At 42.8% G+C, this 19,053-nt stretch overlaps 1 protein-coding gene across 1 annotated transcript in view; it reads right to left on the bottom strand.

The window, feature by feature from the left end:
• Positions 1-18,526, bottom strand: part of CNKSR3 (CNKSR family member 3) — a 54,767-nt gene extending 36,241 nt beyond the window's left edge. Inside the window, exon 1 of the mRNA XM_050972129.1 lies at positions 18,364-18,526. Within this exon, the coding sequence (XP_050828086.1) occupies positions 18,364-18,415 (52 nt within the window). The 5' untranslated portion in view covers positions 18,416-18,526. The remainder of the gene's footprint in view (positions 1-18,363) is intronic.
• Between the last annotated feature and the right edge of the window lie 527 nt (positions 18,527-19,053).

Genomic DNA, 19,053 nt, shown 5'->3' with positions numbered 1-19,053 from the left:
AATCATTTTGCTGGTGAAGACATGACTGACAGTGTCAGCAAATATAGAGCTTTCAGCACAGTAGAAGGATAATCACTCAGTGTGACTTAACAATTGCATACATCATGTGAGGCAAGACAGACAACAAAATACCTGTACTGAGAGAGATGAAACAGGACTTAAAATACTGCCAGCTTCTTCCTATACCCCACTCTCCTTAAGTGGTTTGCAACTGCTATGGTGATTAAACAAAAGCTGTTGCTTAAACAGGGCATCACCAGAAGTGAGTTACTTTATTACACCAGCATACAGCACCTTCATCAATTTCACTCATGCACTGAGGGTAGAACTGTTCCTCATACATCAGAATATACTAATATGTCCTAAGGACTGCTAGTGACACAACATATCATCCTCATGGACTGTGCCAAAACTCTGACAATGAAACTTTCAACGCAGTTTCAATGTGGGGAATCTGTTCCACCCTGGGTTTGAAAACCACACTCCTCTTGGATACCCACAAGTTGTTTCCCAGCAACTCAAAAAATCACTAAGTCTTTCTCCAGCAGCAAAAAAAACAAGTAGTAAAATCAAAAGAAAAGAGTGAAGAAAACCAGATGATTCTGGTATTCATTTTTCTCAGCCCACTAAGGCTTTTATCCCACACTAAGTACACTTTAAGACATGCTGGTCAAGGCACTTTAAATTGTACTCAGACAGGAGCTTGCAACTTCTATAGTCCCAGGAGATGTGTTCACCAAAAAACTGTTTGGCTTCATTGATGCAAATAAAGCTTTGCCTAGGCACAGCAGAGTTTTGGCAAGAATGAAAGCATAGTGATATCTGGCCACTAAAAGCTGCAGTTGAGAAAAATCTACAAACAAGGCCTTTGTCCCTCTCTCTACCCAGTGCTTGATTTTACAGGGAATCACTCCCCTTCACCATGTGTTCCCTCCTGCACAGGGCACACAGGATGACTGCTGCAGAAACAAAGCACCCATGGGCACACCACAGCCCCATTTGTCCCCTTCAGCAGCTAGGTGGCAACAGGAACAGGGGTGGGAGAACAATTGCCATGTCAGCTTCAGGCTGGTCCAGCACCCTGACTCATTCTCTCAGTGAGGAGGCTTCCTGCAGGAGGACAAACATGACCTCAAAAGATTCACTGGATCCCAGAGAGCACAAGGAGATGTACAGGTGGTTACTGCCAACTCACTTTTACCAAAACCAGAGAGACTTGTCCCAGCCATGTAACATCAACATCTCACAAGCAGAAGGCAAGCCATGAGGATGCCTGTGCCTCAGCTATGCAATAAGACTCCAAAAGCTCAGCAGCAGCAGCAGCTTCAGCCAGTATAATGGGCTGCAAATTGGAAAAACACACAGGAGGACACAATCCAGACTGCCATCTCTGCTGTGAAGATACTGCAAAACACAAGGACAGAAAGATGCAGGGGGTGGGGGACAGAGAGCAGAAAATGGCACAACTATGACCAGGAGAGCTCCTCTATCTGAGACCTGACTTGTGCTTTGTGAGACCCCCCACACACTCCTCACCAGGCTGGCTGCAGACCCCACTCAGAGACGTGTATTTCCTCACACCCATTAACAGCTCCAAAGAGAAGCCCAAAAGAGACCTCACTGCTGCTACTAACAGATACAGCTGTTTTCACTAAATCAATGCAACCGCAAAGGAAATACATTTCCCAGAATTTTCCAGCTCACACAACTATGCTGAATTTGTTGTGTGGTTTCTTTTTAATACCACTATTCTAACACACACATCTTACAGGAGAATTTTTACTCAAAACAAGTCTTTAAAACACTACCATTTAGCTTACAGAAGTATAATAGCACTGAAGATAAAATAGTTACAATGTTAGATATGGAGTCATTCACAAGATTACGAGAACCAGATTGTTTTTTTTGTTTAAAGGAAACAATTTATTTTGTTTTATTGTTAAAGTGGAATACATATTGCAGCTTAATCCATAGCAGGAATAGGAAATTGTTTCAATCTCCAGAGGCAAAAACTCTAGAAGCTGTGGAAATTATGGAATTTGGACTCGGTCTGTAGTTCATGCTGTATGGCTGAAGACCACCTCTTCAGTCTTATTCTTCCCCTTGTCCAGTGTCAATCCTCTCTCCAACACCCCTGGTCCCTACTTTCTCCCCTCTGAATGAAAGAACAGGTAAAGTTGGAAGGCACCACGATGGGGTCTCCTGATCCAACATCCCTGCACTGTACTACCTGCCCCTTGCCAGAAAAACTTTCAGGTCCATAGCAAAAGGGAGGAAAACTACAGGTGATGAGGGGATCTCACCATGTGCTCTGGCTGTATCTGAGCATATTCTGGGAGGCATGCCAGAGCACCAGAGAAACACTGCAAACAGCAGGCTGGACCAACATTCCCCATCCCTGGCACACTAGTGTACCACTTGGCAGCAAATGACACCATGCAAGGCACAGGTTTAGGCATAGCTTTGGGGAATTATGGGTGCCATACAGGGGGGGAACTAGTGCAGGACTGCACTTGGTGCCATGGATTTAAGGAATATAAGGCTCTGTAATGGTTGCTAGGACATTGGACAAAAGACAGCGTGAAGAGGGTCCCGCGGAGAGTCAGCCGAGTAACGACAATCACACCAATATGGCTACATGTCCTTCCACTTTATTGAGCAATCCTGTCATATTTATGCTTCTGTACACTGTTTCACACAACTACTGCCTAACACTCGTTGGTTGAGTGGCTGCAATCCTGCCTACATGTTGCTTGCTGATCGGCTGGCACGCTGTAAGCGCTTCAGCTAGGGTGTGCTAACTTAGGGGTTTTCATATCTTGCTTGGCCTCTGGCTTTGTCCTTGCACAAGGTTCATTCTTCTTTGCTCTATCTGTCTGGGGACGGTACGTGGTCTTCAAAGTAACTCTAATCTGCAGGCCAGGGTTGTCCAGTCCCTGCAGGTGGTACAGCATGCCCTTGCTCTGCCAAGAATTCCTCTACAACAGTGAATGCTACAAAAGAGAGGACAGTGAGGAACACAATGTGGTGTAGGATTGCACTGCTTGTAAAAAAAAACACTTGGAAAAAACCATCTAACTCCTTACAAAAGGGTATGTCCTTTGGCAGGTTTCACTCCAACTCTCACATATCCTTAATCCAGTTTTCCAAGCAGCAGACACTGAAGTTAAACTTACAAAAAGGCATCTTTCTACCATTGTACTTTTTCAGTTTACCTAAATTCATTATTACTATAAAGTAATTCACAATCAAATTCAAACAATTTTCACAAGAGCAGACATAGGAACACTCGTGGACAACTTAATGAGCCTTTTCCCTTAGAGACTCTTGGAATTTTTATTGTAATGTCAATGCATTCACAGTAACATGAAGCTTACACCAGCACCATCACAAGATGAAACTTCAAGGTGTCAAAAATTCAAAGGTGTCTGAAAGAGGAAGTGTTTCTGCTTCACAGAGAGGTAACCTCAGTAGAAGACACTTGTATCTCCACCTATATTATCTTTCACCTACTGACACTTCAAAGCAGTGCTTATTCAGTTCATTATTTTCACGCATTCATTTTCATATTCTCTTTGCCTACATGACATCATTGAATTCTTATGAATAATAAAGTTTTCCTCATATTGAGATTTTTCTGTGACACTATACAGTTGGGAGGGGTTCTTTGTGTTTGATCTGTATGATCTTGTGTGAGTTTTTTGTTTGGTTTTTCTTATTTTAAGAACAATGCTACACTTAGAGTTTTTTTTAGCAAAATATCATTTTCCCTGTAGGTTAACTTTTTTATTAGGGATGGCTTTCATATCAAACTAATTAATCAAGTTAAAAAAAAAACCAACATAATTCCCATGCTTGTGTCAGTCAACACAAAGTGAATAGCTGAAACAACATGAACTGGTAGATAACAGAAACCCTTAAAAGAGACACAAAGTGACAGATACCTCCTAAAACCCTCAAGCCATTCATGGAGAAAATTTGCTACTCTAATGGCTGATCCACCTTGTCAGCACCATATTTCTGCTGCATCCTAAATACAACAATTCTCTATTTCAGTTATGCCAAACTTCATATCAGCCACTCTACTGCTGTATAGTAACCAAGGGGAAGAATTTTCTAAATTGGATTTTAAATAAGGCTGAATGGATCGGATAAGATTTATGAAAGTGGTACATAAACACTTAACAGCCTCTCTTCCACGAGATTATTAAATGGACAATCTCCCCTTAAAGCTTTGAGTTCTGTATTTGCAAAACAGATGCAAGAAGGGATGAAAATCCCATAAATGGTTTGCAGTTGCAATGCCTGACACAATTCAGCCATTTGGGAGCACCCTACACGTGTGCGCACATTTATGTGGAAGATGGCACACAATCTTTCACAATAAAGCCCTAATGCTGAACCTGTAACATTACTTGAAACACCAAAAATAATCTATTGTCCCCCTGCTGCAATAAACAGGCAGAAAACAGGCTAGAAACATACAGATTAAAATGCTGTCCTAAAAACAATGGTTGTGATAATTTTTACACCTGTTTTTTTAATACAATATACTCTCCTCCCCAATTTCTACTTCGAGGGTCACCTAGACATTTTCTTATTTTTCTTCTACTTTCTGCTGCACTTGCATTTCAAATAGCATTAAGCTTAAAGAATATCAAGCATCCTCTTAGTGCTCAGATTTTTTTGCAAATCACTATCAATAACATAAGGAATGAGAAGCAGTAAACACAAGGTTTCATGTGAAACTGAGTGTTTTGTATAGCTCTGCAACTAACACTACACTTGAAGAATGGGGTAGAAAGAAGAATTAGGTTATACTTCATGACCATTGTAAAATATTCAATGATTTTCTGGTCCCTGAAATACTGATTTAGAAGAAGCCAGGACATTTATTCCTAACACTCACATTGGTTTTTAAAAATGTCATCTAATGGATATAAGGGCTGTTTGAAACTGGAAGGTGCAAAAACTTGGAAGTAGATGTTTGCCCAGAAATAAAAAGATAATTACATCCAATCTAGAAATATCAGAATTTCTATTTATATGCACTTATTTGTTTGTTTTGACCAACTTCAAGTTGTCTTAGCAGCCTCTCTCCTGGATGTATACTGTAAGTCATGTATCACAGAGCCTCATTTCAAAGCTACCTTAGGAGTTCAAATAACCTCTTAAAGTCCTCAGATTAGACTTCCACAAGTCAATCTGCCACATACTCAGTGCTGTGTAGCAATCTCCACTCAGCGACTGATTTTTTAATCTTTCAAATCATAAGAAATTGTTCACTGAGCCCAAAGTACTTGCAACCATATATTCAGAAGTAATACTTTGGTGCAGTACTTCACAAGGGAAGACAGAACCTGCAACCAGGTTGGACCTCTTTAACCTCTGAGAATGCCCCTATTTGTCAGCTTTATGGAAATGGACTTTTAAGATGGTGATTTATGGAAGCTTGTTTGATCACTCTTTATTCTTCTCTTACAGGCACTGTAGTGACCTTATTTACACCCGAGTTAATCATTACACAAGGTGGGGAATGGTGGGGGAAGGGAAGAGAAGGGAAGCAGAGGCAGAAAGAGGAGGGTTTATTTTCTGAATTAAAGGCATTAGTGGTATATAGAAGTTATAGAACAGTAAAGAAAGTGTCTCACACATTAATTTCTGTTTATGCAGACTTGGCATCGTATCCCCAAACAGAGACCGCTACGGAGAGTGAAACCTTCCCCACATTCCCTCTACTAAAACTTCCAGGAAACCCAGCAGTGCCAGCTCCAGCAGTGCCCTCTGCACCAGTAATAGAGACCCATAAGCAGAAAATTGTGAACAACTTATTTGCAAGCTGTCATCACAGAAGCCACCAAGCACTCCTGTCTTCTTCTTACCATTAGCTGGAAAAGAATAAGGGCTCTCCCTACAAGGTCTAAAACAATTAAATTAAAAAAAAAAAAAAAAGCTTGCTTTTGTCACATCTATAAGCATCTTCTTTACAATTGGGAGGGGAAAAAGTCCAAATGCCTCTGAAAATTATTGTAAAAAGCCAGGAGACAAGTAAGTTATTTCAAGTAAGTGACAAGTTACCCAAATTAAGACCAACATGTCATAATATCATCTAGGAAAGATCACATTAACAGGAAAATACAACGAATAATGGGAAGTGCAGCAAAAAGAGTTAAGTTGATCAGAAATAACTACCGAAAGTTTTCATTGTAGATATTCACCCCAGAGCAGCCATTTAACAGACCTTTAGACAGCCATGCTGCTTCAACTGCAGCAAGCACAAAAAATTTCTTTGCATTATTTTCCCCTTAATGTTTATTTCAAATCAACAGAAGTAGCAGTATCTCAAAAGCAAGCAATCCACAGGAGAACATTACAAGCCTATAACAAACATGGGAACATAGAAGACTTCTTATCCCAAAGTTACTCTCTCTAGACATCCCATCCCACTCATGTGAAATATGAAAGACATTTATTTTAGCCCAATGTTTTCAGTGCTAAGAGATATAAAACTGTCATCAACCTCTTGGTCTGCAGACGCTAAACTTCAGCTGCTGTTACCCGTCTCATGCACACTCACTAATCCTGCTGAAAAGATGCTGGAATGAGAGCCACAGAAACCAAAAGCATGTATTTACTTGCAAGCCAGAGCTAAAAGCAGCTCCTCAATCCCTGTCCTAGACAGTAAACTGCTCAGGCCTGGAGAGCTTATATGGATAGAGGGGACAGGCCAGACCCCCACCCACCTTCCTGCCAAAATCCCCAGCAAGGAAAGCCTTTCGAGATAACTGCACAGCAAAACTTCCTGGCAAAGCAAAACTCAACTTGAAAAACAGACAACCCATCCCACCTGGAGGAAAAAAATCAACCTTCAGTCCATTCTATCCAGAGCTGGGCTTTCATCAGCCCATACATACATCTCATCACCAAGCCTCCGCCCATCTGGTTTATTGCTGTAAAGAACTTCACAAAAGCATAGAGAATTACACTTCCAAAGGAATAAAATGAAAGTAAGTAGGAGTAGAATTCAATCACACGCAATATTAATATTAATCACAGTATTTACATGATAATTGCAGGTAACACAAAAGCACTGTCCCCTCCAAAGCACGCCTCCTAAGGTGGCTGCTTCCATGCCTCGTCAGCTGTATTGTATTAGGTTATGACCCTTCCATGTGGAAAATAAGTCAACATCTTTGCAGCAAGAATAAATTTCATATTCATTATTGGTCTTTGCTGGACCTAAAAATAAATACTATCCTTCAACAGGTCAAGCACAAAGTAATTTCATTTTCCAAAAGCAGCAACATTACTTGTGTGTCTAGCACATGAACCTTGTGTTCCTGATAACTTTATGTGCCTAATAAAAAGCAACAACCCCTCCTGCCCTACAGCCACCACACAATTAAGAGCTTGCCTTTTGAAAGTTGCAAGGTTTTTGCGGCTGAAGAAGCAGTTCATTAGTCACAAGAGCTCCTTTTCTTGAACTCAGGCAATTAACACTCTGTTGCCTGTTCTCACAGTGGAAACAAAAAGAAACATTGCAAAACTGCCTGTCTCTTATCTCCCGAGAAGAAATGGGGTGATCCCTTTAATCTGGTTTGGCTGCCTCCTCGCAGCACCATGTGGAACTGTTTTGGCAGATTGCAGCAAGGTCCATTACTCACATCTGCCTCTCCTTTGTGTGTGCACCCTTGCAAACACCGCGATTACTGTTCCACCCATGAGCAAGTCAGGGAGCAGCCTGCTGCAAGGCAACAGCTGATGCACTTGCCAGATAGCCAAGCTTTGGGATGACAACCTCCTACTCAGTTACCAAACACGGATGCCTAGCACCTTACAGTCTGACAGTCACCAGGGAGGAGTAAGAACGGGCACATGAGAATCACCAGCCATCAGCACCTGCTGATGAATGACAAGCTGAATGACATTTACAAGCCGAATGACACGACATTAATAGAAAGAAGCTGATGGTGCATACACCTTTCCATCATGGACAGATCCCCAGGAGTCACTACTGGATTCTCCTAGGAGATGCTGTCATTACTTGGATGCACAAGTTACTTCCTTTTAATAAGCTCACCAACATTTCCATTGGGAATTCTATCTTCTTAAAAGTTACTCCTTGCATTATTTTACCCAGCCCTCAGAGAGCCTTCCATGAACCAGGACATACTGTCTTGAGGCACCAAATACAACAGGCATTTCAAAGCATGTCACAACTGGGTCAAAAAACAAGGTGTATCCACTGAGCAGTTGAACACCACATCTTGGAGCTTCTCCATAACTTTAAAGCAATTGCTTGAAGCAATTAGCTGCCTGACCCATTTTCATTATTTCATATCTTTCAGCCCTAGCAATGATGCTACTTCCTAAAACAGCAGAGACCTCAGAGTTCAAGTGCAACGCCCCAACCATAACAAAGCAAAAGGTGTCTTAAGATCATCAGTGGCAAAGCCGAGGACTCTGTCTGAATCATAGGCAAGTCTAAAATATCATTAAACTGATCAGGAGACCTACCACCTTCCCAGACAAAAAGTAGAACGGGAGAGGGCAGGGAAGAGTCCTACAAATACCTCAGCCAGTCCATCTGAGATCCTCATTTTTCGTGAAGATGAAGAGGCAAGAGTGTGAGCAGATATTCTACCCTCCTAGTGGGATGGTGTCAAGGTATTTCTGACCCTCTGCAGAAGCTCCAGACAAGTGTCCCTGAAACTTTTAAGCCACAGGTATTTGCATTGGTATTAAGCACCATCAGGTATTTGTCAGGAAGTCAGGCAATTTGATTGATGGCTATTTGCCTCTTTCTCACAGCTAAATTGGGTTTGGCCCTTTTTTTTTTCTTTTTTCCTTTTTAAATCTGTTATAGAGTACAATTTTTTTTGGTGCAACTTCCAGACAGTGCATAATTCCTAGGTGTAAGAAGTATCTCAAGCGAAGACCCATGCACTAGTAAAGCTGCTAGAGGGATAAGGTGCAGAATGAAAATAGTTTAAATCTTAATTGAAAATTAGTTTTCAAAAGTTAACACATTTTTGAGAACACACAATGACAGGGTAGAATAATAAAGAGCAAAATATAATTCAGTAAAGCCACAAAAGAAATTAAGTTTCCAACTATCATTTCAAGGCTCTCTTAATCCTTGGGAAACTGAGGATGATATTGGACAATAAAATTTACATGCATTATGCTCAATTATACAAGTGTTAGAAACCACACAGTCCATTCAGTATTCTGCAGCAACCTGACCATCCTGGAAATTATCATTTCCATGAAAGGCAGCTCAGCAAAAGTCTCCAGACATGCCTAGCACATGACTGACTCTACTGAGAGCTAGAATTCCTCCCCAAATACATCACCTTGAGAAGGCAGCAATAATCTTACTACAATAAAAAATGGCACATATTGCTGCTACTGCCATGGCAACATCCAATGGGATTATCTAATTGTCTTGTCTGAAGAGATGATTTTATACACCAAAGATGCTAACTAGCTTGGAACTTACACACCATGCTGTGGTCTAAAAAGACGTGCTATGAGGAGATAAAACCAAAACCAGCAAGATATAAAAATGTTCTTGGCAGTTTGATTTCCAAGTCCTTGTTTCAACCACATATAGATTTATTTGTCCAATGTTATTGTATGAAATAGAATAAAATAAGAAAAGGGGTAACACCAGGGACACGTGATAACAATGTGTTAATTTTAATTTAAGACAAGAATTGCATAAGGCAACAAAAGAACGCTTCATCAGCTCCCAGAGGCTTTGCTTCTCAAGGCTCTACTGCTGTCATCTTCTCTTGATGTTTTAAAATCTGAATAAAAGTACAATTGGCCAGAATCCTAGCAGCCAGCATCACTCTGGTACACCTAGTCCCAAAGCCTAGGTGTACCCTAGTCCCAAATATTAAATTAGCATGAAACTGTCATAATAGCAACCATAAAAACAGATCCCCTCACCCCTCAGAGCACCCACTGGCAGAGAGTACCTGCTATGGAAGGACAGCACCCACCTCAGCCCATTTGAATGCTCCAGCCTTGGCACTGCTGCATCAAACCCACACTTACCCTCACAATTAAGCAATGAAACTCATCCTCAGCCAAACACCAATATTACATGTTCCTCCAAGATTATCTTTAAATCATAATCATAACTGAGGGCAAAATATGTTCTTACCTTTTTTTTCTTTTTTAGTGCAGTGATGCCTAATGGTGTATAAGTTCCTTCTAAAGAGACAAAACCAAAACCAGCAAGATATAGAAATGTTATTGGCAGGTTTGATTTCCAAGTCCTTGTTTCAATCACACAGATTTATTTAATCCAATGTTATTGTCTGAAATGGCATGAAGTAGGTATTGCTAAGAGAAAAGATGAACTATTTTGAAATACAAGGAAACAACTACAATGTTTTTATATTGACACAGGGATTATATTTCACAAGAGGTATAACATTACACCCTCTAGTAAAAACAAAGTCCAAATACCACAAGACATACTACAAGTTTGGAAGAAAAAGACTACAAACATACAGAATTTATAGCATATCTATCTTTTGTCTCCTCTTTCTTCCAAAGTTTCCATTACAGCTCACCTTAGGAATGTCAACACTTATTAAGTGTAACTTTTGCCACAATACTTTCATAATCTGTTTGGTGAAATTGAGAGAATACAAACAGAATCCAACACCTTGCCCAGGATGCAGTGAAGCAGTGACTAGAACAAGACAGGGAAGGAGGTAAAAAAAAGGTTTCACATCAGAGGAGGTATCTGTATTTCAGTAGGTTCCCACTTTTCCTCTGCAATACTCTCTGGGCACATCCCCATCCACTGCATGTTTTTCAGGCCACATTCCTCAGGCATGTCTGAACTTGTTCTTAGAGCCCTCTGCATAGGACAAGTCCTACTGGGGGGGTGAGGAGGGGAAAAATAAGTCCTCATCCCTTTTTGATCCTTTCTCCCTCCCCAGCTGTATGACCAAGCACACACAGTCAGCAGTGCAGTGCTAAGATACCTGCTCAGGTACAGCCTTCTGCCTCCTGCAAAACTTTGAGTCCTTCTCTTCTGGCTTGAAAAGCACATGTAAGGCCTCCTTTATTTAATGATAAAATGGGCTTATTGCAGAGCTTTTAATAAAGCATTCACCCAGCCAACTCCATTTCACTACAACAAGACTATGAGATAAATAAACACAAGGATAAAAGGAAGGCAACCTAAGCAGCATTCATTTTGCACACCCAAGACAGAGACATCAGGATGATTAGCCCAGAAGCATGTACCAACACTTGCTTAGCAGAAGCCTTAGCCCTTGATGAGCACAAATTAAGTTCTTTCCTTTGATGAAGGAGCAAGATAAGATCACATTTATGCCACAAAGCTTTGATTGCAACAACACACCACACACTTTGCTTACCTACACCTAACTACTAGTCTAAGGAACAGTCCAAAAATATATTTTGTCATTACAGTGACAAAGAACATTCTTCATTCAAAAGGTTGTATAGAGAAGCACATATTAAAAATTAACACAGAACTGATAGAATATTATAACAGAATTCAGTCAGGTGCTGAACACAAGACTGTAGACCAGAGTTACAGAGGTCAGTGATTTGATCTCACCAAATCAAACCCAGATGCTTGGTTTTGTGCAGCATGTGTGATGCTTGATGAAAATTAGCTACATTTCACAATACCATAAATATCTATTTTAATAGGTAATGAATGTTTAAAGCCAGCAAAACAGATCAGGCTGATTCAGTGCACCTCCTGCAGATCCTACAAGCTGTGAAATGTCATTGCTTGTACTCTGAAAAGATGGAGGCAGGCATATGGAAACCCACAGGCAATTTCCTCATGCAAAGGAAGCATGGCCCAGGGACCTGAATGATGGACTCCAAAGTAATCCCACTCTGGTAATGAGAGCCCAAATGACACAAGTCTAACATCAGCCAGAGACCCACAGTCAAACAGCAATTTTATTTGAATCTCCTTTATTTTACAACAGCCCTGTGTAGAAACTCACTAAAATCTTAAGCTACCCCATCACCACAGGCAGCTGAGGCCTGAAGAACTCCCATAAATGTGTGAGAGGTTGCTACAGAGACCCCAGTTCAATTAACTCCATCCACCCTTCCATTCCTCTCCTCAAATGTGCCTTGCCATATCAGTACCTCACTACCCCCTCCTTTTGACAGGATTTATTTGGGGTGTGGGGAGGACAGAGCAAGGAGAAACACTGCAGATAGACCATTCCTCTTGGAAGGCAAGGCTTGGCTGTGTGATACCATTAGGCAAAGACAAGGTGCAAATTCCGAACAATATCATCACTTCTATGGAAAATATACAGAAATCAACATCTTTCACTTAATTCCCAGAGGCACTGTTTAGACTTATAATATGCCTTCTGTGTGAAGCATCAGTGAAAATCCGGTCCTAAAACGATGGAGCAAACCAAAAACTGAGCAGTCTTACCACCTCTTCTGCAATTCCTTAATCCTGTCCAGCCATCATCTGTTAGACACGCCAGAAAGGAGCTCCAAACCAGGCAATACAGAAATTTTGATTTAAGGAACAAAAAAGAACAAACAAACACCACTCAAAAACCCCCTCATACTTTTGAGTACTTGATAATGGGCTGTATTCACACATCACTCATAGCTGCAATTCATCCTGTAGCACATGTTGAGAAACAGCTTTTTATTGGGGTCTTTTACTAAAGAAAACAAATCATCATGGCAAATTTCAACATACATTTTTATCCAGTGCCCTGTGCTTTGTCTTCCCGTGGCTCTTGCAATGTGCTAATGAGTGTAAAAACAAGGAGAGGCATGATTCTCCTTTAAGAAGTTTTGCACGCTGAAAACACAGGGTTCCAGGCAAGAAGTGCAAGGAAGGAACACATAACAAGAGTTCTGAAAACTTGGAGCCCAAGCAATATTTCATCAAAAATGAAGCTTTTCCTATAGAAGTGTCTAACAACAGATACTAATTACTTCCTGACCCTCAAGTTTCAAAGAAGGAAGGAGAAAAGCAGCCTGCACAGTGGCCAATCCCACGGCCCAGGCTGCTTTTCTCCTTCTTTCACTACATTCTATGAAGTCACAATCAACTTTCCATTGATACCTCCTGTAATTTTTAGCTCTTAAAATATTGCTTTTCCAAACATTATGCTGACAGCATTCAACTTTTAGACTTTCTGATGGTTGATTATAGTAGTTTGAACAGCAATTTAATGACAAATAAACAGAGCTGACTGTGGATACAAAAAGTTCAAGGAGGAAAAAAATCACAACCCATAAGCAACTCAAGAAAGTGCAACACAGAAAAAACCCATGAAAACGTGATCTAAACACAAGAACACTGGGGTGAACTTTGATTAACATTTTCATATGTATTCACTCATCTTAGCAGCAATGCATGAATAACTTTAAGACTGCAGTAGTACAAACTTGTTGTGCTAGTTTTTACTTTGTTTCAGCCCACAAATAAATATAAATAGATGTATTTAGTATATTCCACCTTTTGCTTGTAAAACATTATGGGCAAGCTTGGATGTGCAAAGAGTGGTTATGCAATACCATTCTGATCTAATTAACAAATACTCACAGAGTATTTTTTAAGTAACCAAGAAAAAGTTAGAAAAGAGGAAAGAAATTGTTCTGTATCCCAGGCAAGGGCAGCTCTCCCCACTATTCCTCACTGAAAGCAAAATATTAGGGGTTTCTTGAGAATGCCTAAAAAGAAAAGCTAAAAAATAACTCCAATGCTAGGCATCACCCATAACATGTTCTAAAATCCAGCTCTGGTTTGCAGCTCCCAGCACACGCAGTTAACATGACTGACCTTGTTGAAATCTCCCTGGGTAAGCAAGATAGCTCTAAAAAAAGAACACCAGGCCCTGACGATTAATTGCTAACTATTAATAAATGAGCATATTTCTCCCAGACATACCTATAAATGTAGCTGCCCAACAGCTTTACCAGGAATGGAAATCTGAGTATTTCATGACATATGCAGGAATAACTACATATGAGTAGTTTCTCATGAACTACTGAGAAAGGGAATAACTGAACCTGGAGTGCAATAATGAGCCCGAAGCAGATGCATGATCCCCAGCCAGCCGAGCCTACAGCTCCAGTGACAAAGGCCAGACTGTAATGGAGCCTCACAACAACAGAGGCTTCTAACCACAAGCATGTCAAACTTGTCTTTACCGTGTAAAATTTTGCTTGAAGTCACAACTCACACAAGCATGTGAAGCCTGTGGAAAGGGGGAAGAGACAGATCAGGCTACAGCAAACAAAGAGGAGGCACAGCAATGTCTCTAAGACAACAGTGACATTTCTCACACAGGAGCTCTACGACAAATGCTGCTTTCCTCCTCCTCACATCTTTTGAGGAATGACCTTAGCTGAGGGGTTTCCAGTAGCCAGGGACTTCAGAGACCAGAAAAAGTTTCACCATACCATCAATTGCCATTATGCCAGTAAAACTGAGTCACTCTTATACAGTGTACTGCAAATGTGCTGCAACTTCTATGGCCACTTGCCTGCCCTGCAAGAAGCTGAATAACTCTAGGAATATCTCTTGAGGGACTCTCATGACATTCAGGCACATGAGAGAGTGTTGTGATATACAGGTGAGTACTTTCAGCCCCTAGGATTCTTACACTGCACAAAAGCAAGATCACAGCTCAACTACAACACTATCCAGATATTAGTCTGTACCACAAGGATCAACTCCAAACAACCCAGAGAAACAAACCCCCAAACACATCTTCTCAGCAGAGTTAGGAAACAGTACAGACAATATTGTCCAAAGAGCACAAACTCCACACCAGCCCAGGCAAAAGTAAATCAACACAGTATCCTAGGAAAATACATATCTTTCCATGGCTGAATATAGCCCCCAAATACTATCTTAATCCATTGTGCTATAAGAGAAACCCTTAACTACACCATCACTTCCTTCAGACAGGAATTGAGGTGGTGCTTATAGGAAAAAATCAGTTTGTTTTCAAACATTGATGTAGTTAAAAAGGATGTTTTCAAGCACATCCTTGCTTGAAAAGTGCTTCATGTACACAGAAAATTGTTGGCAATGAAAGCACAAGTCTTCCTCTGCAGTTTCAGTTTAACTAGACCAGCTCTTATTAGCTGCATAGCCTGCTATTGCCAGTACAGCACCCTGTGCCAGAAAAAACACCCTTGTTCACAAAAAATAGCAGCATTCTAGTCTGAATTAGCAAGAGAAGACAAGCAACTGTGTTTTGTATCAGCTGTTGTTGGTAACAATGAACAGAGACCTTTTTATTTAAAACCTGACTACAAATATCTAAAAATATTTATGTTTAGCTTACTACTTCTTGAGAGGTTCCATTTTAAATGCTAGATAAATGCTTCTTACAGTATTTTCCAAGGACTGAACATCTCAAAATCCCAGAGCAAAACTCTTCAGAACAAGAGTTACCTTGTTAAAAAAGTTACTTAAAAGCAACAACAACAACAACAAAAAAAAAGTAAGCTAACCAGGAGCAAATAAGCTGTCCAGCAGTGGTCATACAGCCTACTTTGGGATTTTGCTTTTTAGGGGTTTGTTTCATGGAAAAGGGTAAGTTCCCATGATTCCTTTTGGTCTGGAAAAGTTATTAAAAAATATTTAATTTATCAAAGTTTGATGGGGGGCGGGGCAAGAAGGCGCTCAGTTACACATTGAACATTAATATGGACTGAGTTAGACCACTTATTTCCACCATTCCCTACATTTTGCCAAGATATTTTTTATCATTGTATGATAAGTAAGAATCATTATCTGCAAAACCAATCTCCCCACTGAGAGTTGGCATCTCCCAGCAGTTTTCTACGCCATGCTCCTAAAATACATCTCCACGGCACCACAGCACTAACTACTGGCAGCAGACATCACCAGCCAAATAATTTTGCCCAGAGTTCAACCAGTTCAGTTAAGATCATGGCATCACTTCTCACAGTAGGCACGTGCAAGACAACAAAGAGCTTAAGCTCCCCTCAAAACACTTGTTCATAAAACTAACCTTGAGAAATTAAATGAAATATTCATAAGGTTAAATTAAATTGGTCTTGGTCAAAAATGAAACCCAGTGGTTGTGAACTACACAGTAAATAACTACTTCAGGTTGAAAATAAACTATGAGACATGGTGCTAACAAGGCTGTTAGCTAGCTATTAAAGCCTCTATTTTCATGCTCAGAGATGAAAGTATAACCATAAAGAAAAATTTTCCACATGTCATTTCTTTATTACAGTCTTGTCATGCAGGGAGTGACATAAAATGACTCTGTGTACTAAACAAGTCCAACGCTTACCTAGAAACTGAAAAACAACAGCACAAACAAAAGTCACCAGCAGTCTTTAATTTATTCCTTTACATTTCAAAGTACACGTGTTTGCATTAGTCAGAAGATCCACCTCCCAACTACAGCCAGCCCTCAAATCATTCTGCATAACACTAATTGAGGGTCCAGCTGAAGAGTTACCTGTTCAAGGAACCTGCAAGTGAAATAAATTATGCAAGAAAGGAAGCCAAGCATGCTTAAGAATAATAAAGGCTTTTAAAATGATTAGCAGGTTTACTCTTTAATCTGGCAAGGCAACAAACTTTCAGCACTCAAGAGAAAAAACACAATGAGGGAGAAGTTTTATATAAATATCCCACATGCCAAAGCAAAAGGCTTATTTCATTGGAACAATGCACTCCTGTTTAAACCAATTCCAAGCATTAAAAAAAAAAAAGAAATATCTTTCTGGGGAAGTTATTTATATGTTAACGCATAACTTCACAGCACGTTTGTGTGGAATCCTCTCCTCACAAAGGCTGCTTGGACAGTCCCTCACTGGCACCGGCCCCTTCAGGCACATGTTCACGCTCAGGAGGCCTGGGAGTATCCATCTCTGGCCGTCTGAGAACACGAGTCTGCTTTCCAAACTCGCCGGAGTTGGGAGCGGCGCCGCAGCCAAGCGCTGACCGCAGGCACGCAGTGCGAGCAGCGCGCCGGTCCCAGCGAGGCACGGCAGAGAGCAATGGCTGCTGCGAGCCAGCCAGCGCCGCTCCCAGCGCGGGCAAACTTTCACCCCTCACGGCATTCCCAACTTCTCATCAAATTAAACTCCAGCTAAGCCTGAGAAAATACTTTATGTAACCAAAGAGGATCACACTAAAACCTAATGCCGCACTAAAAAAAAAAAAAAAAAGACGTGCACTCCAGAAGCCATAAATCCCTCACTTAACTCATAGCTCCACTTCCCTTTTGATTCATTCCCTGTAGAGCGGGAACTGCGACACCCCGGTCGGCATTCGGAAAGCGCTCGCAGGGTCCAAGCACACACAGTATGACAGCACGAGGCTGAAGCTGCCCTCGGAGGAAGCCCCGGTAACACCCAGCGCTGCCGAAATGCCCGGGCAGGAGCGGGGCGCCCACAGCCATCCCGCCCCACCGGAGCCCCCCGGGCTGGGCGCAGGGGTAGACGGGCTGCACACCGCGGTCCCGCCGAGGCTTTCGCTGCTATGTCAGCACTGCCGAGAAATGTCGAAGCAGAGGAGGACGTTTTTGCGAGCGGGAGAGGGAGAGACACAAGCGCACACCCGAGAGATGAGGGGTGGGAGGGATGGACGGACAGACATGCGGACGAAGGGGCCGCTATTCACCTCTCCGAGCGGCAGCCCAGCGCTTCACTCCCATCACCGCTGAAGAGGATAAAGAGTTCTTACTTAGTCGAGCTAGTTTAAAAACTCCTTGCTTAACTTCCAAACCTAAAGTTTTTTCGAACTGTGGATGGATTTCGCTTAAGAAGCTGAAAGTTAACTTTCGCAGGACTTTTCCGACCTCAGCTACTCTGATTTCGCGACCCTACCTGCCTGAAGGAGCGTGCTAACCCCCCTCTCCATGCAAGCAGGCTGGCCAGGACGAACACAGGGAGAAGGGGACCGAGCCATGGGTAGAGACCCCACTGCAGATCATATATATATATATATATATATATATATATATACACACACATGGACCTGCAGTTAGCCAGTCTCGCTGCAAAACTTTCTCTTTCCCAGTGTCAGAAAAAGAAAAAACCAAAACAACACCGAATATCCCGCAAGGCGAAGCAGGCGCCAGCAGGCGCGGAGGAGCGCCGGCAGGAGGGAGCGGGAAGCCGCCAGCTCCCGAGCACCACGCCAGGAGTCCCGGGGCTCGGCCGGGGCCGGGGCCGGCGCTGGCAAAGGCCGCGCTCCCCCTGCAGCCGCCCCGCCGGGCAGAGAAGCCGCGGCGGCAGCGGGGCACCCCCAGCGCGCCGCCGGAAAGTTCCCCCGGCGCCCAGACCGCAGGGCCGGCTCCCTCTTACCCTTAGTCCAGTCCACCACTTGCTTCGGGCTCCACTTGGTCACCGGCTCCATGGCGGGTCCGAGGCCGCCGGCACCAGCCCCCGCTCAGACCGCAGCTCCTCCGGCCGCGGACTCGCCCCCTCTCACGCTCCCATCCCGGCAGCGCCGCTCCGGGCCGCCCCCTCCCCGGCCCGGCTCCTCCCGCCGGCCGCGGCCGGGCCCGCCCCGCTGCCGCTCCGCCCCCAGGTGCCGCGTCCCGCCCGGGCCTCGTGCTTGGGAAAGCGCCGAGAAAAAACTTTCTGGGGTTCCCGCTCCGACAGGTCCCTGGAGACGGCGATTCGGGAGTCGCCCGGCATCCTTCCGCGGGAGCGGCGGGCGGGCCATGGGGTGGAGCGGCGGCCAGGCGCTGCGCCCTGCTTCGGTGGTGGCTCAGTGTGAGTCACAGCCTTGGGGCAATTTTAGCAGCGACTGCAGAGTGCCTTGAACCGCGCTTGTCCCCATACTGGCATTTGGGGTTTTTGTTTCTGAAACCCTCGTCTAAAAGCGTCCTTGGGTGTGGAGGCTGTTTCGCCAGAAGAGTTTACTTTTACCTTGCTGACTTCTCTTGGGGGCTTCATTAAGCCATCAGCTACACCTCAGACTCGCGTTCCTGGAGGGAAATGTGTCCTGACTCCCTCCCGAAGCCCATGGAAGCCCTTACTGAATGTCGG

Source organism: Serinus canaria, chromosome 3 (genome assembly GCF_022539315.1).
Source record: "Serinus canaria isolate serCan28SL12 chromosome 3, serCan2020, whole genome shotgun sequence".
In the NCBI taxonomy this organism is placed as follows: Eukaryota; Metazoa; Chordata; class Aves; order Passeriformes; family Fringillidae; genus Serinus; species Serinus canaria.
The sequence above is the reverse complement of the archived record's forward strand: the minus strand, read 5'-3'. Positions and strand labels throughout refer to the sequence as shown.